Here is a 27,366-nt window from a genome sequence, read left to right as displayed (position 1 = left end):
GCCTTGCTCAAGGGCCCAGCAGTGGCAGCTTAGTGGTGCTGGGATTTGAGGTCATGACCTTCCGAGAAGTAGTCCAATGCCTTAAGCCATTAAGCTATGCACCTCCAGGGTTGAGAGATCGATTCCCACCTCTGCCCTGTGTGCACAGAATTTGCATGTTCTCCTCGTGCTCTGGGGGTTTCCTCCAGGTACTCCGGTTTCCTCCTCCAGTCAAAGACATGCGTCTTTAGGTAGGCTGATTAGCACCTCTAAATTGTCTGTACTGTGTGAACGTGTGTGCGATCGTGCCCTGCAACGGTTTGGCACCCCGTCCAGGGTGTCCCTTGCCTAGTGCCCCGAGTCCCCTGGGATAGGCTCCAGACTCCCCCATGACTATGTGTCGGATAAGAGGTACAGAAAATGGATGGATGGATGGATGGATTCTGGAGTTTAGTACAAGTGCAGCTAGGAGGGTCAGATTTGTGGTTTTGGAACCTGGCTGCTTTATATTGTCCATTGGGGTAGTTTTTTTTGGCTGGATTTCTCACACTGATCTGGCAACCCTACCTATGTGCCTTTTACTTTTCTCTTAAGTGCTTCAAAATGATGAAAGCAACCTTTTTTTTAAGTGTAAGGCTTTAGGTTTAGGCCAAATTAGGTGAAATGGGTCAGAATCCCTGTGTGTGTTTTAGCACTGCTCTAAATTTGCTGTCATTACTGATCATCACTGATGTTGGTCATTTGCAAAAAAAAATTAGAAAAAAATAAATAAAATTAATTAATTAAATAAATAAATAAAAAGGAAATATTTCCATTCATTTTTTCCACTGTGCTTATGACAGATCTGTCATTAGGACCACAAGCCAGTGTAGAAGAAAAAGAAGAAAGACAACTCAGTACTGAGTACTCAGCCTTCAGTACTGAGAAACTGTGCATCAACAACTCTAGGACGTCACGTATATACAGTATATGTAGCTTTTTCATCAGTAACATGTCAGCTTGGGTCAGAATGATGTGGTTAATTCTGATTTATGGGGGTAGATGGTGATGGAGGAGCTGCAGTGATTATACAGCCAGTGTGTGAGAGCAAAAGTATGTGGACATGTCAAAATTGTCCATAAGGCATTTCTCAATACCATTTTATTTTACTGATTTATTTATTCAACGATTAAATCTTTTTTACCCTCTCATTAGATCTGTTCTGATGTCAACTCTGGCTGTCTGACGCTGTCTGAGGTTTCAATATGCTTCGGTTTCCAGTTATAAGGGCGGACGTGTGGAGATAAGTAGAGCGAACGAACATTACATTGTCTCCACATAGGAAAATCAGAATAGGTCCTAGTAATTACATTTCTTTACTCTAAGTCTAGACATTCAATTGGATCAGTCACATCCCCAGTCAAATACACCAAAACACAGGATTTCCTTGGTGTGTGTGTGTGTGTGTGTGTGTGTGAGAGATGTCACTGTACACGTGCGCTTACAGAAGCGTGTTTGTGATCCACATTAATGACATGCTTCTTACTGTAATCCCACCACATTACTTTCTCTCATTGGACACACACACACACACACACACACACACAAACAAACACTGACAATGTATCACAATATTGACCAATCCCTGTAGAGTACAGGCTAAATAATCTGAATCGATTATCAGCCAATCACACATTGGACAGCTGGTGGGAATAGTAAATCCCCCCCACCACCCCCAAACAACACACACACACACACACACACACACACACACACACACACACAGACATACACACATTTCAGCTTAATAAAGAAAATTATAGGAAAAGCAAAGGAATGTGCCCTCACACAGGGCTATGTTCTGGGAAAATCCCATGGCTGATAAATACAGCTGCGTTGTAATGTAAGTGTGTGTGTGTGTGTGTGTGTGTGTGTGTGTGTACGTGTGTGTGGGCTGGTTGAAGTTTCCAAAATGTACTGTGTAGCCAGAACGTTCAGGACTCTCAAGGCAGACAGCCGTGTTCCTGTCAGACATTGGAGAATAAACTCTACCATGATGGACTGAGACAAACTGATGGCTGTGAGCAATGCTTGTGCTCAGCCTGATCTATAGGTGTGTGTGTGTGTGTGTGTGTGTGTGTGTGTGTGTGTGTGTGTGTGAACCAGGGACGCAGTCTACAGAGTCTATAGTGGAACAGTCCATTCATCATCCAGCTCTGGGGATATTAGTTTGCCAGTAATGTGGTATTTCCTTCAAACTGAAGCCATGACACACACACACACACACACACACACACACACACACACACATCCAGACATACAAACACAATAAAACGAGTGTCATTCAAAGACCTGAGGAAAGAGTCACATCCTTTAATCACAGCATAGCACACTGATGGGAATTACAACACATACACACACACACACACACACACACACACACACACACATACACACACACACACACACATGCAATTGCAATTAAGTCCAATAAATAAAATTCCCACAGCTGTTCCTGAACCTTCTGAGCAGAGCTACAGTGTTTCTGGATGTTTGCACTGCACTGTGCTGCCAATTCAGGAAGTTTTCCGCAATCGTATCAAAAATGTTGAAAAGAGTCGCAGCAAAATCAGGCATTTTGGCCGCAACAATCACCAAAAAAAACAAACAAAACAAAACAGGGTAAAACAGTTGATGATTTTTTTAAAGCTTCCTCGTCTGCAGAAAAGTACCTACTTTGGTACAGGGACTAAAATGGTTCTTGGCTCAGGAACTGAAATCAGCCCTGCTTCATGTGGGGGACATTTAACATAAATTTAAGTTCATAATTTTCTAAGAAATGCATCTTGCGTGTAACTGCGTGAATACAAGCACTCAACATTTACATGTACGTGCTTTTATCCAAAGTGACAGAAAACAATAAAGACTACAGGTTTAGCTGAACCTGAACCTGAACCTGAGGTTTAGCTGCAGGGTTTTCAGTGTCCGCTTGCTGGTGCAGGGATTTGAACTCATAACCTTCTGACCAGTCACCACCACCACAGTACATACAGGGTTAGAGTTAGGGTTTCTTTCCTTATCCCTCCCATTCTAAACAATTCACTAGATCAACCTGACTGTCAACACATCCATCTTAAATCAGGAGAGGTGAGTTATGTAGAGGTGTGTGCACGGAAGCTGGACCATAGAATAGAAAAGTTTGAGTGACAGAATAATCCTTATGCCTTCTCACGCTCTATCGTTTCTGTTTCTTTCTCTTTCACATACACAGATCTGAAATTAGCAGCTTTGGATGAAACAAAAGCATCTCTATGGCTGTGTATTGAGGAGTTGTGAGAAAGAAAGAGAAGGATTTAAGTGAACCTGACCAGAAACAGGAAGGAGAGAGAAAGAGAGAGAGAGAGAGAGAGTCGCTGTGTGAGAGAAGGAAAAGAAGAAAGGAGGAGGCAAAGGAAAGGGGGATTTTCACACAAGGAGTACCTGCTGGGTCAGATTCTGCTGCCAGTGTGTGTGTGTGTGTGTGTGTGTGTGTGTGTGTGTGTGTGTAAGAGATTGTTCAGAAAGAAAACAGAAGACACTGGTGTGAACTGCTGAACACTTATACAGCGGTCATTAAGGCTGTCTCACTGTTCAGCCTACTACTCTCTCTCTCACACACGCACACACTCACTCACACACAGACAGACAGAGAGAGAGAGAGAGAGAGAGATCTGACATCTTTGAGGGTCAAAGTTCATTTTGGTTCGTAATTAGTAGGGAGGGTGTGTGTATGAGAGGACTTCCTTTCATTGTATACACCTTTCCTCACACAGTATGTTCTCTAGAGCTTAAAGGCCAATAAGACGATGAAAAGACAATACCACAGCTCTCCCTATGTGTGTGTGTGTGTGTGTGTGTCTATGTTGCGCTGAGCATTTGTTGCCCACATGATCAGGGATTCTCTTTGGATCTTTTCTTATATCCATAATTTAGCATGAATTTGCTATTTGCCCTTGCTACCACCCCTGAATGCTAGCCAGCGTAGCTAACACCCCTCTAACAAGTTAACACAACTTTCTCACAGGATTCATTTGCCATATGTAAGACTGCCAATACTCAAATCTGACACCATTTAAAAACGACAAAAGAGTTGAGAATGTTTTAGTGTTTTGGATATATGCTAGCTATAAACATAGTGGGGCATTAGCATCACTAGCAAAGCTGTTAGCTAACTAGTTTAACTAACTACTGTTTCTATGAGCGAAATGCTTGCAGTGTCACTTTTAAAATCAAGGAGTTTTTTATTTAGTTAAACTATTTATTAACCATGTAGCAGAATAGCAGTGATAAACACTACATTTCACATAATCTATCAAAGTAATGTAACTTTTTGTCTCTCTGTGTGTTAGTGAGAAACAACTTGACGATGTTACTAGCTGTTAATGAGGTAAAATTATTATTATTATTATTATTTTAATTGCCAGGAATCTTATTAGGTAAGCTAATACAGTAACTGTATAAATTATGGCACTAGCATCAGTGTTGTTAAGCTGCTTTTATCATGTATATTGTAGTAGAACTAGCTAGATTTCCCAGTGGCTATCAATGGGACCTTGACATATCATCTTTACTCACATCCCTACATACCGTTTACTATAATTTTACTGTACTTATTAAATAATATGCTTTAAGCTAAATATCTGAGGCCATTATGCTTATAAGTGATAGGGACTTTTGGCACGTTTACACACGTTATATGCAAGTTGACCGATTTCCACTACATTACGATGTTAATGTCTGTTCTCTGCCATTTTATTATTTGTTCAGGTCTATTCTGAATTCATGAATTCTGGCATTGTTTGGTCTGGTCTGCTCTTCTTACACCGTGAGAAGGTAGAGGAGGAGCACAGGATGAATACTGATTTCTCTCTCTGTCTCTCTCTTTCTCACACACACACACACAGCACCACGATCTGTGCTAGATGGAGCTGAAGACTCCTGTGGAGATCCATGGAAACCACCATAGCAACGCTAATACTGTTTAAAGCTCACAAAACGTCCAGAGGTCGCACGGAATTCAAACTATTAGAGGTTTTAACCATCTCGGAACAACATAACAAAAACAGCCCAAAGCTGTATTAATTTCCCACATGAAAAAGCTTTAGCTTATGGCCGACTGCCAGTCTCACTTGTGTAATAATTGAAACAAGAGTATCGTATTGACAGTACACAGCACATACAGAAAAAACAGGATAAAGCATCCTTCATCATCCTGACGTTCTTTACACGCTCATCTCTGCATACTTACTGCACACACACACCCACGCATGAAGCTCATACCTGGTAGACAGTATTATACAGTAGGTGTGTGTGTCTCAATCTCCTGAGAGCGGCTGAAGTCAGATCCCAGAACACACTCTGCGCCCCGCACACACTCTCCTCTAGACTTAAAATGACAGCCTCCATAGCTGAGAAACACACACAGGTGTGGAGGACAGGTAATCCCTCTTCAGTGCAGGTGTGGGAGCAGGTAAAGGTCCTCAGGCACCGCTCTCTTCTCTTTTAATGTCCTTCATCACTCCTTTTCTACTCTAAGTGCCCCACGGGAGAAACTGTGCAACACTGTAGAGATTCATACTCTCTCTCTCTCTCTGTCTCACTCTCTCTCTCCAACAGCGAGCCTTAATTCCCACAGGAACAGCTCATGGTTGACCCAACACAAACATTCCCACGTAGAACGTACCAACTCTCTGCCTTTCACCACCACCCCCCCTTCACCCACTGATGGTTTGTTTTAAAGCGATAGCCCTGTAGCACACAGTTAGCCCTCAACAACCCGAGACAAGGAGCTCATCAGGGCAGCAGGACACGACTCCTCTGCCCTGCTTGAGTCTGATTCAGCTTACACTCTGAGATCTTACACCACTGATGAGATATTTGATATGAGTGTCTCAGTTTTCCGAGTGTAGATCAACCTTGTTGCTTTTTTTTTCTTTTTCAAATGAAATGACATCATGCTTATATCTGAATGGGCTCATGACATCATTATTGTTCCCAGGGCAGTTAATCATACAGATTAACTTTATATCAAGCCCTAATTATTCCCACACCCGCACACACCCACACATACACACACACAGAGTATCTAAGTGTAACTCTAAACTCTCCTCATTGTGTTTCAAGTGTCCACTCAAGTCATTGCACAGTAGATGCCCGTCAGTTACTAACGACCAAGCTACATACGTTCAAAACCTGTATTACTTGCAAAGACCCCCTAGTTCTAGCCCTAGCTCTCTAGTTATCGTTATCAGATTTGTGCCAGGAGATTTACAATACAACGTGTTCAAGCAACTTAAACATCAGATAGTCATAGCTGCTCATTTACAATGGAAATTTGATGCCGATACTTTATTTGCCTTCTGAAAACACAAGATCAGCCAACAGCTGACATCACATAAACAGGTGGAGATACACAGTGAAAATGAAACCAACCATGGTTAGCAAGCAGTTAAATTTAAGACGGCCTCGATGGGAACGATGGCGCAGCAGGTAGTGTTGCCTCACAGCTTCAGATTCCTCGGTTTGATCCTAAGCTTGGGTTACTGACTGTATGGAGATTTGCATGTTTGCTTGTTCTCAGCATGTCTGTGTGGGCTTCTTCCTGATGGCATTTGGATTGTTGGCTCTAAATTGCCACTAGGTGTGAATGTGTATTTTTTTTTTATTTATGGCATTTGGCAGACACCCTTATCCAGAGTGACATTTTATTTAATTTGAGGGTTAAGGGCCTTGCTCACAGGCCCAACAGCAGCAGCTTGGCGGTGCTGGGGTTTGAACTCACGACCATTTGATCTGTAGCCCAATGTCTTAACCACTGAGTTACCACTACCACATGTGTATTCAGGGTGTCTTGTGAAAGACTGGCAGCACATCCTGGGGGTAGACTTTGGATCTACTTTGACCCTGACAGTAGAAAGTCATTACTGAAACAGAATGAATCAAAGATAGCTTAGATTAGCTTAGAACAGTCCTGAATTTGGATTTGAATTTGGAGCGGCCTATGTTATAAATGGGTATATGTTTTTTTTCATCATCCAGTACGAGGCAATATGTGGTACCAGCAGGTCCACTGAGTGTGGATAAGTTCTAGATACCATTATAGGACTAGGGCAAAACCCACAGATCCTGTTTCTGCTCTAAACATATCCAACTGTTCATGCACAAAATGCCAAATAAAGTAAACGGATGTTGTTAGTTACATTTACTCATTGGAACAAATGTTTTATGTACAACTCTACAACAACGATTTCTAGAAAGAATGATAATTCTTTCTATGGGGTGAAGGTATCACAATCCGGTGTTCATAGAATACTTTGAGAGCAGAAATCTACAGGCCGTACCACAAGATGTGAATCATTCATCGGCAGTAAGTATCAGAAAGCCAGATTGGAATTCGCAAAGAAATACAGAGATGAGCCACAAAAGTTCTGGAACCAGGATTAACCTCTACCAAAGTGATGGAAAGGTCAAAGTGTGGAGAAAGAAAGGATCTGCTCATGATCCAAAACATAGAAGTTCACCAGTCAAGTGTGGTGGAGGTAGTGTCATGGCTTGGGCTTGCATGGCTACTTCTGGAACATTCTCACTAATCTTTATTGATAATATAACTCATCATAATAGCAGCAGAATGAATTCAGAAGTTTATGGGAACATTTTGTCTGTCAATTTACAGAGAAATGTAACCAAATTAATCGAGAGGAACTTCATCATGCAGCAAGACAATGATCCAAAACACACTGCCAACACAACAAAGGAGTTTATCAGGGGGAAAAGCGGAAGGTTTTAGACTGGCCAAGTCAATCACCAGACCTTAGCCCAATTGAACAGCATTTCACGTCCTGAAGAGGAGAATGCAAGGAGGAACCCCCTGAAAAACAAACAACAACTGAAAGAAGCTCCGGTAAAAGCTTGGAAAAGCATCACAAAAGAAGAAACCAACAATTTGGTTTCAATGTCAATGAGTCGCAGGCTTGATACAGTTATTACAAGCAAAGTGATATGCAACAAAATATTACTTGTTATTTACTTTAATTTACATCAAGACTTATATGTTCCTATATTTTTGCTCACCTAAAAATTGTGTGGTCTGATCCAAAAGGTTCTATGTTTTATGTTGTTTAACACATCTAGATGTAAATAAAAGCGGAAATCTTAAACTCTCATCTCATATCCATCTTTTGATCTCAAACCCAAATGTCTTTGGTGTATAGCACAAACAAATGAATCGGCCTTGCTGTTCCAATAGTTTCAGAGGGGACTATATATAATACTATATTACAGACACATGCTGCTTATGTAGGTTCTGTTACACTGTACAAGGCCGAACATGATCTGGTTTAATATTGATAGCACACAGCTGATTCTGTTTGTTGGGCAGTAAATCTCATGCAGTATGTATGTCAGCTCCCACGTTCCAGTGGTTTCTGTTGCCTTTTTATCCTAAGTGTGCTGCGATCTAACAGAAAGCCTCGATCAGTGAGGAATGAAGTTGGCCTTTGCCAGCATTCTGTATCGCTAGTTAAAAGCATGTCCCATCTGGAGAAAGATTCATGTTAAACCTGAACGAGAACTTCATTCTTTATCAAAATTACCCAAGAGCTTAAACAGCCGTCAGGTTTATTTATTTATTTATTTATAATTCTCTGATTCTGGGTGAGGTAGAACAGGCAGGAACCAATAAGTGGGGGAAGGTGAACACAAAAAAGTGTGTGAGTGTGTGTCTTTAAAGAAAATGTAACCAGACCTATTGTAGGCTCAGCTCTGCAAACACACTCCAAGAACAAACTATATATAATGTAACATCTGCAGAGAAAGTCATTGGACAATTCAACAAAAACATCGCCCCGTCTCAATCGACACCATACCGACTAAAAACTAAAACAAATATACTCCGAGACACACACACTATACGCACACACACTGCAGTAATCCCTGTTTGGCGCTCTTTGCTCCTGCTAGGAGCTAACGAGAGCCATGAACCTGCATGAACCATGAACAGTGTGAGCAACAGCGCCATTCTCTTTGCTTCCCAGCGCCACACTCTCTCAATGCCTATTGATTCTCACATTGCAACATGACACCAGGACACATGAGCATTACAGTGAGCAAGTGCTGAAGAGATACTCACCTATGCAGGAGAACATCCATATGGGAGCATGGAGGAGAGAGAGAGAGAGAGAGAGAGAGAGAGAGAGAAAGAGAGAGTGAGCGAGAGAAGAACGGATCAGATCAGATATAGACAGATGTCATTTTCTAATCATTAAGACAGTGTTAATACCAGACCTCATGCCTAATCCTACATAGTATTGTGTCTTAGTGTGAGGGATGCATCAGTACTGATTCTGGTATCGGATAACGCTCTGATACATCCTCCTTTTCTCTTGTGCTCCTAGTGTGTGTTGTCAGGCTAACTACAAATGATTGAGTATATTAGCAATCTGGACGTATTTCACGATTACAGCATCTTCTTACAAATACAATACAAGTAAAACATCGAAAATATTACAGGTGGCCAACCTGAGTATGCAGAGAGGTCAGGGTCGTTAAAAATGACCGCAAGATGCCATGGGTTGTGCGCACAAAAGGCTATGCACGAGCAGAGAAACTGTCATGTGTGAAAGCAGTTCAGTTCTGCGAGCACTGAGCACTGAGATACATACCCGCCCGTTCACCTCGCTTGTACACTGTATTTGTTAGCGAAGCCAAATTCATGACCACATTCGTGGATACTGCTCTGCGTAAGCAGGTCCTCATGCTCCATCCATCCATCCATTTTCTATGCCGCTTATCCTACAGGGTCGTGGGGAACCTGGAGCCTTTCCCAGGGAGCATGGGGTAAAAGGTGGGGTGCACCCTGGACGGGGTGCCAATCCATCCATCGAAGGGCACAATCTGGTATATATTAAATATACCATCTACATACAACCAATGAGGACATGGAGGAGTTTCTATTTGCCTGTCAATCATTCATCAGTCAATAATAAAGCCCCTCTTTCGCTAACTTTCAGGTGTTTTAGGGGTGTGGCTTTGTAGGAGCACTGAGTAGAAACTCTATGTGTTTGAACATCTGGCAAATTCACTGTCTCTAACATCTAAAACCATTCTTGAGTATCCAAAAATGTGTACAGCTGGTGTTTTGTATGTTGGGCTACAATGAAATGCTCTGAATTCCTGAGTGCTGAGATTCCTTCCTTTTCTCTTTTCTGCTTCCTTGTCGGATGCAGCCCTGAGTCTCTGTTGTTTAGAAGAGCAAATTGTTTGTGTGTGTGCGTGCGTGTGTGTGTAAGAGAGAGAGAGAGAGAGAGAGAGAGAGAGAAAGAGAGAATGAGTGCGTGTAACGTCTGTGAATACCAAATTTCCCAGGGTCCCCTACAAGAGTCTTTATACACACCAACCACTGGTACAATCCCCATGTCTCCAAATATTTAAACTATACTGTCTCTGCCTCTCTCTCTCTCTCTCTCTCTCTCTCTCTCTCTCTCTCAGTTACTGGATAATTTAGAATAATATTATAATGCTTTATAAACCCACTATCCAGTGTCACCCAGAAGCGGATGGGTTCCCTTTTGAGTCTGGTTCCTCTCAAAAGTTCTTCTTCATATCCTCGCAGGGAGTTTTTCCTCGCCACTGACACGTCTAGCTTGCTCGTTAAAGATATAAAGCTACATCTGGATTTCTGTAAAACTGCCTTGTGACAATGTCTATTGTTAAAAGTGTCATCCAAATACAAACAGTCATTTGAGCAATAGCCTTTAAGATGAATAATTGACTAATAAGGTGAGCGTTTAAGGAGTTAAAATGTAGCATTTAAGACATTTTTTGTAGCATATAAACTGCATCGTTTATAGTTTCATTTCAATTTTGTGTTAAATTATTACTACATGTATAGTTTCCTATGTATCGACCCATTTAATACAAGGGCCTTAATGTCAATTGTTTATTACTGTAATAATGTATAAATAATAACTATAACATCTATAACAACATTGATAATGGTTGTAAGTGCTCTCTACTGCTATAACGTAATTAAAAATCATCATATTCAATTCAAGTCATGGAGCTGCAGGCTATATGTTACAGACCCCTAGCGGTCCCATAGTGAGAACTTTAAAATACATAAATAAATAAATCATTTTTATTGGCTGGAATAGATCCCAATTTGCATGAATTAGAATTTCTCACTTGTTTGCAAAAACACCATGTTTTTTGGAACAAATGAACACTTAATGGAGAGAATGTTAGAATATTTGGCATTAGTGAGCCTCGAGACACGAATAGCAGATCAGATGTATTGCTGTGGATTTCTCACACATTAGGTATAGCTGGATTACTCCTACAAACATCACATGTGATTGCACTTAAATGGTTTTGATCCATGTATATCATGTCACCTTAAATAGATGTATTTAATAAATAATAATTTAAAAAAATGTATCACTATGAACACTCTCTGTATATGACATATTGGACAGGGGTGTTTTTGTAGGGAGTGCACACTCATACATAGACTTCCTCAATGACACATACACACACAGCCATGGAAAAATAAGACAGCAGCAGCTGTGAGCTCAAGAACTGTTTGAAGTGTTTATGCATGTATGTGTGTGTGTGTGTGTGTGTGTGTGTGTGTGTGTGTGTGTGTGTGCATTGACCTACTTCATTTTGCATATAGGCTAATCAGCCTCTGCTCCTGATTTCCTCCATGCACATAAATATTAATGAGGATTACGGTATTAACGCTCAATCCCACAGGACTGTAGAGGAGCCACACACACACACACACACACACACACACACACACACACACACACACACACACACATGCTAAATTAGGGATCTGTTTGGCATTTAAATGTCTGTAACATCCAGTGAAATGCAGGACAGCTACCCGAAATAATCGTGGACACGCTCACATCTTCCGACCCACACACCCTACACCCCCATGTGCCATGAATAGACTATTGAAACACTAAGATGAGTCAGTGTGTGAGCGTGCAAGTGTGTGTGTGTGTGTGTGTGTGTGTTCTGTGACTAGTCTGTTCCAGTGTGTGTGAAACACTCCATTCTCTGCTCTTATCCCCAAACACAAAGCCGTGTATGTTCATGTTCATGTCTGAGGGACGTTCTTAGGGCGATTCGGGGTGATGCATCCTGTTTTTGGAGGGAACACTCTGACCCCTCAGCACCCCTGAGGATGAACTGGGATTTCTATGAACACAACAATTTAATTAAAACCATTGCTCACCCAGGCCAGAGTCGATGCTGCAGGTCACATGCACAGGCTGAAGCTGGGTGAATGCTATAGATTTCACTGAATGCATTTTACAAAATACAGTCCAGGATTTCGGCGAGGATTTTTGTGACCGTAGAATTCCAGATATACGTTTTAAATGTATAAATTTATCCCTAATGAGCAAGCTAGAGACGATGATGGCGAGGAAAAACTCTCCGAGATGATATGAGGAAGAAACCTTAAGAGGAACCAGACTCAAAAGGGAAGTCATCCTCATCTGGGTAACACCGGATAGTGTGATTATAAATAATTTCACTCTATAACATATACCATATGGTCAAAAAATGCAAAAACGCAAAATGATAGCAACTAGCCACAAAGGAAAGGCTAATCAGACAAGCTCTGATGATGATGATGATCAGAGAGTTGAGAATTAAAGGTACTTTTCTTTGTGGCTGGGGTAGTACTATCCAGTGTACATATTTAGTATGTATCCTTCATCTGGAAAAGTAAATAGATAATCGATAATTGCTATAATTTGTCCTTAAGGACCGCTGATTCTGTTCTGTACCTTTAGAGCTTTACTCTAAAAGCAGATTCATTTGACCTTCCCAGGTAAATGTTATGGAAAACTACAGTGTAGTGCCTTTATTTCTGAGAGTGTAGCAAAAGAGCTAATGTTACTGATAAGATTGCCCAAAAACCTGCCTGTTCCATTTGTTAATAACTACAAGAATATTATGTTAGTTTTTAAAAAAAAATTATTATTATTATTATTTTTACAATAGTAAAATCTACCCACACTACAGTATAGTGTATGTTAAGTATGAAAACTAGTCTATGGCCTGGAGAGAGAGAGAGAGAGAGCGAGAGAGAGAGAGAGAGAGAGCGAGAGCTCAAGTAGGGGGTACAACTTGGTACTTACTTATACCAAGTAAAAGGGGCTCAGTTCTCTCAGAATGAATGCCATTATTGTGTATTTAATGAGCATTCAAATTAATCCCACAATTTAAATCTGGCACAAAAAGCCCTTAACAGTAATTTACTAATTAGTCTTTGCAGATGAGGTTGATCATCCACAACTCAGACTGAGGGGAAAAAAAACAAAACCCTGCATGGATCCAGAGTTGTTAGAGTTACTCTGTACAGGATTGTGAATACTGAGTCACTTCTTTGGTTCCCTCTATCCAAAAATGAGGCACAAATCACAAGGTGAGCTCCCTCTGCTGGTTCCACCATGTCCTCCTCTGGGATTAACCTGCTCTTGTATGTGTGTGTGTGTGTGTGTGTAGAGTGCCATCTGACAGATCACAAGAGGCTACGGGGATGTCTAATGTGGGGGGATTTGTTCACAAAAATCAAAATTCAAACTGGCAGTTAAATTCGTGTTGATTGGAGAAGAAAATGTGCAGTCATAAGGATTCTCGTGGAGAGCCACATGGAGACAATTGTGTCACTGTGTTACAATTTCAAGGGTGCACTTATTATTATTATTATTATTATTATTGTTATTATTATTATTATTATTATATTTATTTATTTTTGGACAAAACAAGCTTTCTGAAAGCAATTCTCAGTACATTAGGCATGTTATTACACATGAATTAGACATCCTCCAAAAAGGAAACTGTGAATCACACTCGCACTCCAACGCACAAGTTCACATGATCACACATCACAGATGACCAGGTCTCTAATGAGGAAATGACATTATAGTTCAATTTAATGAGCCTCAATTAGCATTCTGTCTCTCGCTCTGTCCTTCCAGTGCAACAATGAGTCTCCAGGGAGAGGTCGAGCACAGCAGCAGGCATGGAGGCTGTTTCCTAACACTGTGTGTGTGTGTGGGTGTGTGTGTGTGTGATTCTCTTTCCTTAGCTGAAGGAGCCATAGATTAAACTGTATGCAAAAGGAGGTCAGGTGTAGGAGGTAACGCTGTATTACAACATGTATATCCCACACTGTGGGATGAAGCAGCCTCAGAAACCATGCAAGGAGAGATAACACACACATGTGAAACAATGGGTGAGACTCCATAATAGATGGTTAAATATACTGAAGAATAAACAAATGAACAGTACTGAGTGGGTGATGAAGATACAAAATTATGATGTGAGCTGTGCGATTTTCGTTTTAAAATCCGATTTGATGTATGTTTGTGTACGTTTCATAAGTCGGATACACGTCATATCTGATAGTGGTCATGTGACTGTAATGAGAAATTCATGCTTCTTTTGACCACATTGCACATCACACTATGCATATCTTTATATATATATATATATATATATATATATATATATATATATAAAAACTATGCTTAAGTATACTACAGTTGGAAAGGAAGTATATAAATAAGTACATATTAAGTACTTGTCATAGTATACTTAAGATACACTAAACTGGGACAAAAACTTATAAAAGGTCTGAGTTTACTCAAAAAACATGTTTGACCTAATGAATCATTTACGGTTGATCTATAAGTAGATAAGAAGACCTGAATTAAGATTAGAAATAAGTCTCATAACCACACTGCATTTCTAAAATGGAAGTACAACCCTCATTCCAAAAAGGTTGGGACGCTGTGTAACATGTAAATAAAAACAGAATGCAATGATTTGCAAACCTTATAAACCCACATATGATTCACAACAGAACATAGAAATTTTTGAATCTGATGGCCGCAACGTCTCAAAAAAAGTTGGGACGGTGCAACAAAAGGCTGGAAAAGAAACAGCTGGAGGAACATTTTGCTAATTACTTTATTTTTTCTTTAAAACGATACATTTCCTCAGTTTAAACATTTGATATGTTTTCTATGTTCTATCGTGAATAACATTTGGGTTTATGAGATTTGCAAATCATTGCATTCTGTTTTTATTTATGTTTCTTTCCATTTTACACAGCGTCCCAACTTTTTTTTTGGAATTGGGGTTATAATAGGTTGCTATAATTATAAAGTTGACTTCTAGAACTTAACAAAGAGTCTGTTACCTTTTGTCCATGAAAGTGACCTAGAACAGCATACTGACACAGAAAGAAGGAATTTCACTGACATGACAGATGACAAACCATAGGCCTGCTCATTTATTCACCACTAACTGCCTTTCTGCAAGTCTGTGAGCTTTTCTCAACCTGGTGCTCACAAACACATACTATATGAGGGAGCTCACTGTGTTGTTGTTGTTGTTTTTGTTGTTTTACATTTGAAAAACATCCAAAAAGTTTTCTGTGAAGTGCCTATATATGGAAGTGCAAAGAGCCAGAGTAGAGTCTTCAAGATTCTGAAGCTTGTGTCCAGAAAAGTGTCGAGTGCTCTTATACATGGCCATACTTATTTAAAAACTATTTTATTGTTCTTAAGTTAGTATAAACTAGAATTAGAATTCTTTCATTTGAAATTATTTTATTTTGCACACATCCATCCATTTTTTGTACCGCTTATCCTAATCAGGGTTGCAGGGAGCCTGAAGCCTATCCCAGGGAACTCTGGGGGATACCCGAGACAGGGTACCGACCCATCGCAGGGCACGATCACACACCCTCACACATTATGGAAAATTTGGAAATGCCAATCAGCCTACAATGCATGTGTTTGGACTGGGGAGGACACTGGAGTACCCGGAGGAAACCCGCTGAAGCACGGTGATGTGAGGCAAATGTTTGCACACATTCACAGTGTCATATTTATGTTTCTCAACTTTATTAAAAAAATATATAATAATTTCGAATGTTAATGTTTATGTATGAGTATACTTTTAATAAATGTGGATAAATATGTACTATACATGAATGATTATTTTCTTCTTCCATAAAACCAGGTCATCTTCTAAAGTTGTAAATAATAAATAAATAAATAGATAGATAATTGTGTGGATACTGTAAATGCTGTAATATATTAAAAGCCCTGCACCTAGCCTATTTTTTTATATTGCCTTCTTGTCCTGATGATGATCAAATGACAAGCCACCAGTCTACCTCTGGAACAAATAATCAATGTTGTCAGTGCTGATGCTGGATTATCTTGCAAATATGATGTTTTTGTCGTTGTTCATGAAGCACGTGGATCGTTATGTGATTTGGAAAATGCGTTCACACTAAGGATAGATATGGGTCACGTGCTAAGGTGATATAAGAGCAGATTTGGCAGTGGTTTGCAATATGAACAAAGCCACAGAGAGGAAGAGTGAGGGGGAGGTGACCCTCTGTTTCTGCTTAATGAAGCACAACATGTCTGCGTTACATGGTCTGGCCACTACATTTTACACACTCTGTAGCACAACCTGTCAACATGACCATGACATAGTCATGAGAACGAAACGCTGCTATATTGAATATAATACTCAACAACAATATAATATTTCCCAGCTTCCTCTCTACATATGCACATGCTCCATACTGCCATTTCCTCTTTAACTCTTGAGTACAGCTCAAGCAGTCAATTATAATAGCCTGGGGACAAAAGCTATTGGACATAGACTAGCCAGCATACACAGGATGCAGCTGAGCCTAATCCATCCACCATAAAGATGGAAAATGAGGGACAAGGGGAAGACAAAAAAGAAAGAGGGATGAGCAAGATGCAAACAAAGGTGGTGGGATGGAAGAGGGAAGGATTTTGTAATCAGAGTGAGCGAATAGCCTGGGCTTGTTTGATTAAATTTCTTTGTCTGCTGATAGTAATAACGATGTCTTCTCATTCGTCACTTCGCCCCCACGGCTCATCTCTCAGCATCGGAGGAAAGCCTGGAATTACTGCAGCGTTTCAAAGAAGCCAATCAACCGCACGCAGCATGAGAGCCACACGGCTGCAAATCCTTCCCTATGATCCACACGGCACGTTCCTGCACCGAGCTAAGCATTCATTTAATGCTCATTTCAGCATTTAGCATATGAAGAAGTGCTTAAAAAAAAAAAACCCACCCCAACTCTCAAAACACTGAGCTATAACAAGCAATGATGGCTATAACAGTGATATTAAAAGCAGCCGCTGGTACCTGCAGAGAGGAGAGATCACTACGTCTGTGTGAGACAAAGCCATACGATGTTATTCATCAGACAGGGGGAATTTATCTCACTGTTATACAGAAAGAGGAGACAGAAACGAGACGTTACCGTGTGAATTACAAGGACGTTTATTCATACTTCAGATCGTTCAGTACTCTAGAGGAGTTCCTGGAAATCTACCTTCATAGAGAATTTCATTCCGGGCTTAAACCATTGGATGTTGGACTAAAATGATATTTGTATTGGGAGTATCATAGTAGTAGGTGAGGATATAGTATCAGCACTCTTATTGTGCTAATAGTCTTATTGTATTAACCCTTTAAACTTCTCAGGGGGTCCAGAATCACTCTTAGATATACATGCCTTTCTTATTAGTTTTACTTATTCACTTAATTGCTATAGTTAATAACTAAACAATATACTGAGATTTTGATTTTAAGGCTAATGTTTGTTGTAGTAGTATAACTACTTTACTAGTAGTAGTGGTTGTAGTAAACATGATGTAGTAGAGGTTTTAGTTGTAGTGGTTACGAGTACTACACTGGGAATTGAAAAGAAATGGATGGAGAATGACGCAAAGCGGGTTGAGATGAAATTATCGCTGTTTATTATTAGTGCGTCTTTCTACGTTCGATATGGAGGCTCAATGATAATTATGTAAGCAATCCAGTGCCAATGATGTTCGCAGCTGCATATGGCAAATTATATAACATATTTGAAATTATGAACATTTAATTCATATTCTTTCTTATAGAGCATGTCTGATTTACTTTACCCCAACGTGTTAATTAATACATTACCTAACAAACATGTACTAGCGTACTTAACATACTCATGTCGTAGTTAAGGTCATTAGCTCTTTATTAGTACGTGCCTTAACTCATCATCAGTTCATATTTAAGTAAGTATTCATTCATGTATTAGTGCATGATTATCCATGTACTGTTACCGTAAAGTGTTACCTTAATAAACCATTACTGACATTACTCCCAGGACAAATAGTGATGGAGTTGTAGTTATTGTATTTGATGTATATATTTAATTGTAGTATATAATTAGCGTTCATAGTATATATTGGTAGTTATACCAGCACTTATACCAATGTGACTGAAAACTACTACTACTACTATTAATAATAATAATAATTATTATTATTAGTAGTAGTAGTAAAAGTGATATTGGCTATTAGTACTAGTAAAAGAGAGAGGCATTGGTAGTAGTAGTAATGGTAGTAATATTAGTACTAGTAAAAGTGACGGTGACAATACTAGTAATAGAAGTAGTCCTAGTAATGGAAATAGAACTAATAATTAGTGCGAATAAAACTAAGAGTGACAGTGGTATTATTATTATTATTATTATTATTATTAGTAGTAGTAGTAGTAGTAGTAGTAGTAGTTGTAGTAGTAGTAATTGTAGTTATATTATTATTAGTAAAAGTGACGGTAACAGTGGTAGTCATAGGTGTAATAAAACATAAGCAGTAGTATTCATTTTAAAAGTAAGGGTGATAGTAATTCTAGTAGCAGTAATGCTATGGATTGTAACAGTAGGTAGCATAGTAATGATCACAGGAATTATTGCATTATTGGTTATGGTAGGAAAATAAGGAAAAACTCCACACATCAACTAGTTCCAGCACACACATGCAAACTGCAATACACACCTTTTCTGCATGCTGCATCGCTCACATTCGGGTTTAGCAGCGATACTAACAGCATCTGCCAAATTAGTCCGAGCAGTGGGGCAGCCATGATGGTGCTGAGTTTTCAATACACGAACGCATTAAATCTGCCACTAATGTAATTTGCTATCAGAAGAGACTATAAGCACACACACACACACACACACACACACACACACACACATGTGTGAACTCATGATAAACTGTGCTCACATGCCCTGACCAGGTCAAGCTGTGACCGTGCATTAAGGCAAGTGCTCTCCTACTGAGAGAGATTAGAAATGAGCAGATCGCTAACATGCTGCTATCATAAATACAAAATGGCATCTATCGGGTTGATGATATATTCCAATACCCCATCAGAAAAGAAAGCGTAAGATCCAGTGCTGAATCTAAAACAGTTTCAGATATGCAGACAGTCTGCGTTTGTCTGTGTTGCTGCTGAACGATATTATATCACTGTTATTAACCACTAAACCCTGCGAACCAGGTTGTCAGAGACGTCCTGCCTCAGGCCAGAGAGAGAAAGAGAGAGACACAATGGCAGAAGAGGAGAACGCAGCAGGGGATGAGTACTGGTAACGTGCATGAGGAAATCCTCTGATCAATAATTCATACTGCTGTAATTACATACATGTGCCTCAGAGAAAAACAGAGAGAAGGAGAGGTGAAGCAGTGCTGTTACACATTACCGTCAAGTATTTCAGTTAGCCTTTTATTGTCAGAATGTGTGGGGGAAGGAACTCAATTACAGCAACAAACTTCAGCGACATAATGCAATACTAATTATTTGGTATTTAATGAGGAAACGGACAGTTACGCAAAGCTGCATTTCCCATACAACATAACCTTCCATCCGTAACGCTTATCCTACACAGGATCGTTGGGGAGCCTGGAGCCTATTCCAGGAAACTCACAAGGAGGGGGACACTCACACACACATTCAATTTGGAAATGCCAATCAGCCGACAATGCATATCTTTAGACTGCTATATGAGGGAGCTCAGTATGTTGTTGTTGTTTTTATTACATTTGCAAAACATCAAAAAAGTTTTCTGTGAAATGCCTATATATGGAAGTGCGAAGAGCCAGAGTACAGTCTTGAAGATTCTGAAGCTTGTGGCCAGAAAAGTGTCGAGATACTTTTTGGCCTGTGGGCAGAATGTCGGAGTCTGTGACTACTTCACACTTAGTGCTCTTATACATGGACATACTTATTTAAAAACTTAAGTTAGTATAAACTAGAATTAGAGTTCTTTCATTTGAAATGATATTATTTGGCACACATTCATCCATCCAAACATTTTTTTGTACCGCATATCCTACACAGGGTTGCGGCAAGCCTGGAGTCTATCCCAGGGAACTCTGGGCACAAGGCAGGTGACACCCTAGACAGGGTACCGACACATCGCAGGGCACGATCACACACACATTATGGAAAATTTGGAAATGCCAATCAGCCTACAAGTAGGCTGATCAGCCAACAAGGCATGTGTTTGGACTTGGGGGAGGAAACTGGAGTACCCAGAGGAAACCTGTGAAGCACAGGGAGAACATGTGCACACAGGGTGGAGGTGGGATTCAAACCCCGAACCCTGGAGGTACGAGGCAAATGTTCTAACCACTGTTCTAAGCCAGCATGCCCTCCTCACTTGAATTCACCACGAAGCAAAACTTTTTCCTACATTGCTCCTGTGTTGAAAAGTTGAATAAAAATAAACAAGAGCAGGTTTTTGTAAGACTTTCTGTCGCATCTCACCGCTTTTACGGTTAGACTGAAACGGTTGTTTACAGTTAATTCATGATATACTGTATACTCACATATTATAATCATTTATTAACAGAATTCAACATCTGTCCCTAGACTTCCATTATAAAATGACGTCATAGTAAAGATGTTTTCAGTTCCTTTTCTCAGTACATGGAAGCATTTTGATATTCCTGTCAGTTGTAAGCACACCCACAACCCCAGATATGTACATAAGGCTGAAAAATTCCGGAGTATTCCTTTAACTACAGTTTTTTTTAGTACAACGTGCAGCTGTTTGAATGACTACTTAAACATCTTCCTTTGAAAAAAATCTGGCTTGGAGGAAAAGTGTCGAGTCGCTCGTGCGAGTATGGATTGAGGAGAATGATTCATATAACTCATAACTCAGCAGGTAGGAGCCTGTCCTGCGTTTGATGACTGACTGACACCTCGAGGTCATTCCATAAGGAAGACGCTTAATTATACCATCTGAAAATGAAATTTCAATTTCAAATTTCATCAGGCATGCATAAGCAGAGGATCCTAATAGGCATCCATAATCATAAATCATTATAATGAGAATTTTATCGGCCACTTATGGAGCGGCTTTATCCTGGAGTACTGCTGTCATGACCACCTCCACACCTGCTATATTTAGAAATGCAGACTCTTATACTGTATCTTCATATGAACTCGAGCACGCTGAGAAATAAAGGGACCAAACTGTACTTTTCCTCGTGACCTTTAATTTGGGAGTGAGCACGTGTTGTAACTCGAATTAGCGTTTAAAGAAAAGGTACTGGTCCTTAATGCCCTTCAAGAATTATTCATGATTTCAAGTGAAAGAAAAGATGTACCCTTTATAGTAGCATATCGGTGAAAAAGAAAAGTACAGTTTGGTCCTATTATTTCTGAGCGTGTACACTTAAACCCACACATAAACACAAAGGCATGCACGCTCGGCTGTGTCCCACTGTGTCCTCTATCTATCTCTCTGTCTGATTCCTTGTCTTTCTCTGTGTCTGTCTTCTTCTTACCCGTTCCTCGCTGTTCCTCCGAAGGGTAGCCACAGGCAGTTTGAAGAGCAGCCTGCGGCTCCTGCTAGGCGTTACAGCCGCCTGGACCACCATGCTCTCTGGCTGACTGAGAGAGTGTGTGCCACGAGACGAGTGTGTCTGCTGTCCCGGAGCAGACAGACGCTCTCGGTCTGCCCTCGTCTCCACGGCTCGCTTCTTTTCCAGACTGATGCTCTCGTTCCTCTTTTCTACAGTATATCACTGTGTATATTCCGTCTTGTGTGTTTCTTCTAATCTTTGATTCTTTTATCTTCCCAGTGTGTTTGCCTCTCTGACTCTCTCAGCCCATTCTCTGACAGCTCAACTGCTTTCTTTACGAGGTATGTGTGTCTTTCTTTCGGAGTAAGTGCGTGAGAGCAGGAGGGAGGGACGGAGGCTCTTCTCTCTTTCTCTCTCCCTCTCTCTCTCTCTCTCCCTCCCTCTTTCTCTGTAAGTAGCAGAATAGCTCCTGGGTAGAGAGCACTAAATACGTCAGCTCTTCTGGTCAGGCTCAATCCAGGTCACTGGATTCATATGAACATGCATGCCCGGAGCATGTCATGTGACCAGGCACGAGGATCTGTTTGTGTGCATGCATGTATGAAAGAACGCCATCCCTTTGTTCATCCAGTTTATCAGTATATACAGTAATGCATGTGTGTGAAAGGAAGTGTGTGTGTGTGTGTGTGTGTGTGTGTGTGTGTGTGTGTGTGTGTGTGTGTGTATGCTGTACAATGACCGAGCTTGCTCTCAAACAGAATATTTGACGTTTCACCATCTGGTGCTCAGATTAGCTGTAAATCACATGGCTGCTTTTACCAAGCTGTCCACACATACACACACACGCACACGCACACGCACATGCACACAAAGAGAAAATGCCCCTAAGCTGCCAACAAGATTACACTAGGGATAACTGTATGTGTGTGCGTGGATGTGTGTGTGTGTGTGTGTGTGTGTGTGTGTGTATGGTGAGGTAATAAAAACGGAAAACATGTTAAAAAATAAGAACCAAAATGATATCATCATGGTACACACCCGCTCATTACTTAAAAACACGATTGAACTGAAGTGATTATTAATCAGATTCTGTGAAAACAGCAGAGCTACTTAATGCTGCGTATTATTTAAGATTCCAGATTTAAGCTGGCTTTCCACTGAACGGTTTTGTTGTTGTCACAGACAAAAATCGCACATTGTAAAAGAATTCTTTGTTCATGTGTTGAGATTGGAGGTCTCCTGTGACATTCTGGCCCACAGAAAGCTTTGGCAGCTCCCGAATTTTTTCAATAAAAATCTCAGAGTGGTTCACAAGTGATGCAACAGAAAAGCTTTCGCCCTAACATTAGGACATCACAACGATGCCACAACCATCTGTGGTCAGGAGCCAAGGGAGCAAAATTGGCTGTGCTCACTGGGTGGGAGGGATGCAATACGCTCTCTCCCCTGTCAATCACAGCAACACTAGCCAATCGTGGACATCTGTGAGCTCATGAATCTGGAAGAGGGTAGAGAGCACTTTCTTCTGAGTGTGTTAGCCTGCCCTGTGATGCAGCAGAGGAGCAGGTCAAAAAAAGATGTCATTGGTTGGCTTTATGTGACTCAGAAGAAGCTGATTGGTAGCTAACATGTGATAAACCTCAACTATAATCACATAAAAGAAACACAAAGAAAGGAACGAGAATATGATGTAGGATATTCAACTTTCCATAATATACAGTCAATCTCATTTAGTTATAGTTAAAAGTAGAGATTAGAGATTAGAAGTAGAGACTAGATCGTTTACAAGCTGGAGTTTAAAGCATGTAAATACGCTACTGAACTATAATATAATATAGCACACCAACTAGTCGAGCCCGACCTGTCAGTTAAAGAAAGCTGCTATTAAGAGGCTTATGGACAATATTTTTAGAAATATTTTTTGGACTGAAATTTGACAAGCCGACCAAAGAAACTGATCGATTAAATAGACTCGTGATGAGATTTTTAAACAAAGATAGCAGGTTTTCCATGATACTCTGTCAGACAGTAAATCCTAAACTTACACAAAAAGGTATCATTTAAGGCAGGGCTTCTCAACTTCTCAACTTTTTCAACAAAAAATACCTTCAGCACTGGTTTATTAAAAAAAAAAATTATATATATATATATATATATATATATATATATATATATATATATATATTCTTTTTTTAAATATTTCTTTTAAAAATTAAGCACATACTGTACTTTAAACGTGTACAAGGATATTTTAACCATTTTGTTGAAGCCAAAGAGCTCTATAGAACCCGTATTTTATTTTAATTGTCTTGGGATTATGGTTGACATTTATTATAGGCATAATATTTTTTATAATGGTGGTTTCACCACTGTAAGTAAATTAGTAAATCAGAGACCCCCTGGATAGGCTTCATGAACATCTGTGCCCATGGGCTTAGAGGAGACAAAAATCACAATATCAATCACAGAATCAAAACACTGTTCATTTTTTATTATTTGTTATACTTATATTACATCTCTTCATTTCTTAAAATCTATGACTAAAGTAGGCCTTTCCCCAGATTTCTACTAGCGCTAGCTCTGTAACCAGCATCATCTCAAACTCACAATTTTTACAGCAGAATATTACTATAGAGGACTTATTTCTGTGAAAATTTCAGGTTCGTATCTGGTCCCCCGCCAGAGATATTCAAGTCGAAAATGAGGGGAATTTTAAAAAATTGCACTTTCTCAACCCCATAAAAAATTAAGAGAAGTCTCAAACCTGAAATGTTCTGCACGTGTACTATACTTAACTAGGTACCTCCTAAAAAAGAATTAAGACTGAGACTCAAACCTTTCCCATTATAAATTGACCCCAAATGTGGAACTGTGAGCAATCCTGAGCACTAACTTCTAAGTCTAAGCAACAAAAATGTTTTTATATGTACAAGTACCTTGTAATGTGCTCTAGAGATCAGATTTAGTTCTAAGGAGCTAGGACCATCCTGAGCCGATATATTGCGGTTTCTGTAAACAGCGGTATAGCTAAAATTTTTGTGTGCCATGACACAAAGATGGCCGTCAGAGTTAAATCAAGGAAAAAAAAGCCAATATTTAGAGGTAATCACTCTCCAAAAAAAAAAAAAAAAAAAAGGACAATTACAAAGGAACCTGCATTGGACCACTTGAGATGGAATGACCCATAAAGACCCATGATGACAGAGATTCCTGCTACATACAGTCAAATCTATGGTGGAATATCCATCTTTCAACAATAATAAACCCCACGCAAAACATTTGCACCATCGTATATGTAGGAGACGACTTTACTCTCTGAATAATCTAGTAAAAAAAGTAATCTAGTAAAATCTGTGGTTTGTAAATCTCTTGAAGAAGCTACTAGAACATAAATCTGTTGTATTATGAACAGATTTTTTTTTTCATTATTAATCCATAGAGAGAAAAAAAATGAAGGAAAGGTGGAGATATAATTGGAGCAAAATGAGTTTGTGATGAAGATCAGACATCATGCTACAGTATGTACAGTTATATTTAACATTTCTAATAAAATCATATGAAGAAAGGAGCCGGCATATTGAGCAGGATATCCGGCTTTCCGTAATAACCCTAGAACTGTACAGTAAATATTAAACAGCTACACAACGGCATGGTTAGGAGGAGACAAGAGACTATCTGGAGAGTTTGGTACATGTGATACACACTGCAATGAACCCCACCTCACTTTACCCTCCCCTTCCCCCCCTGCCCCCCCCCATCACCACCCGGAATTCATCTCTTATTAGTCATCAGACGCTTTTGTATGTGTGTAAGTGTGTGTAAGTGTATATAAGTGTAAGTGTATATAAGTGTGTAAGTGTATATAAGGGGGGCATGCCAAATGATAGGGGAGGCTTGTTAGAAATTTTCAAACTTTTGTCCAAAAAACAAAACAAAAAAAAAGTCGCTAAAGGAATCTGAAAAGTTGCTAAGTCGGCAACACTGGTCTGCACTGACAGCTAGATAACAGGCAGGCTAAGCTCCGCCTCTCCCCAGCAAAAAAGAAAATGCAGAGGGAGAGGGAACACGGGGTTTTTCAATTTATTCACATTCTATTTGAAAAACAATAAAATACACAGAGTCCCCAAATGATTTGTGTTTTTTTTTCCGTCGAAAACAATTCGCGCCCCCTTTCTGATCTCTCCACGCCCCCCTGGTTGAGAACCACTGTATTAGAGAGAAGGAAGAACCTGGCTGTCATCATATAAACAGCCTAAGATAAGCAGAAAGGAATGAGAGAAAGAGATAAGCCGTGCCTCCTCCAATATCCACTAATCATTTATTTAGTTGCTGGCTGAATCCGGAATATTAAAGTGCTGCTATTTTTAACCCTGACACATGGTTCTACGAGTCATTCTGGATTTTGGAGATGACTCTGCTCAGAAAGCGGATCCCTGATTCCCTTTTCTGGGTCAAACTGAGAGACAGCGGCTGGTACACTCATTCTGACTTCTTCTGCTCAGACAAGGATGTGGTGCTTTCTAATGTTATTTTTTAACATGGGATTTCCTAACATCACCAAAATGCCTGGGAGCTGAAACACACACACACACACACACACACACACACACACACACACACATTTCAGCTAATAGACTTGGGCACATGGTTCTCAAAACTCCTGTGTACTGCAGTAAATTAACCTGTCACACACTTGCAGTTTGGTTAAATGAACTTATGTTTTCCAACCAACACAATACTCCCAAGAGTCACTCGATGCTCACAACACACAAAAGGCGAGGGATGAAGGGGTGGGGGAGGTCGATCGAGAGAGAGACGGGTACTGTAGGCGAGAGTGTGGACTAATTGAGTCAGTACAATGGCTGTAGCTGAACTGCTTTAATGGAGAACTGGAGCTCTGAGACCCAGATAGCCCATGGCGAAGAGAGTGTGTGTGTGTGTGTGTGTGTGTGTGAGTGTGTGTATGTGTGTTTAGACTCTAAACTTATGTTGGACACTCAGCCACAGGCTGACATCCATAATGAAGTTTCATATAATTAGCATATCTATTGTAAAAGACTCAAAGTGTGTGAAAGTGTGTGAAAAAGGCATTAGGGAAAGACACAGTGTAATGCCCAGAGCCTGTGCCTTCCTACACTGAGTAATCACACACACGTTTGATACACATTAGTCATGATGGGTGGAGGACGAAGTCATGCTGGCTATGATAAACAGAGAGGGGGGGACAGCGAGAGACAGCATCTGGAGCAACTGTGAATAATTTATTGGCTGCAGATGATACATTTGCGAACAATAGTTAAACAAAGTGTGTGTACATGTCTGTTAAAAGTACCTGTGGATGTGTTGTTTTCTTTTAAGTTCCAGAATAGGCCGAGCACTTTGTTAGTTGCTTCTCCTAAGTTCTAAATTAAAAATACTTGGAGAAACAAGTCAATTTTAGGCAAAAAATACAAATAAAAATTGTTTTAAGAAAAACAAACAAACAAAACAACTCTTTAGAAATATTAGAAACAAATGTAAGATTTAGAAATAAATGTATATGGGGCATTAACACCTTAGAAACAAATTTCAGCTATAGGTCTTTATTAAAACGTTCTCATATGCCCCAAACCTTCATGATTCAACGGTTAGTGTTAGTTTT

General features: G+C 39.9%; 1 protein-coding gene across 1 annotated transcript in view; it reads right to left on the bottom strand.

The window, feature by feature from the left end:
- frmd4a (FERM domain containing 4A) overlaps positions 1–6,512 on the bottom strand; it is a 109,415-nt gene extending 102,903 nt beyond the window's left edge. The window contains exon 1 of the mRNA XM_053623519.1: positions 5,278–6,512. Coding sequence (XP_053479494.1) covers positions 5,278–5,403 — 126 coding nt within the window. The 5' untranslated portion in view covers positions 5,404–6,512. The remainder of the gene's footprint in view (positions 1–5,277) is intronic.
- Positions 6,513–27,366: the final 20,854 nt, after the last annotated feature.

This window comes from Ictalurus furcatus, chromosome 4 (assembly GCF_023375685.1).
Source record: "Ictalurus furcatus strain D&B chromosome 4, Billie_1.0, whole genome shotgun sequence".
Classification (NCBI taxonomy): Eukaryota; Metazoa; Chordata; class Actinopteri; order Siluriformes; family Ictaluridae; genus Ictalurus; species Ictalurus furcatus.
This window is presented reverse-complemented; position numbering and strand designations above follow the sequence as displayed.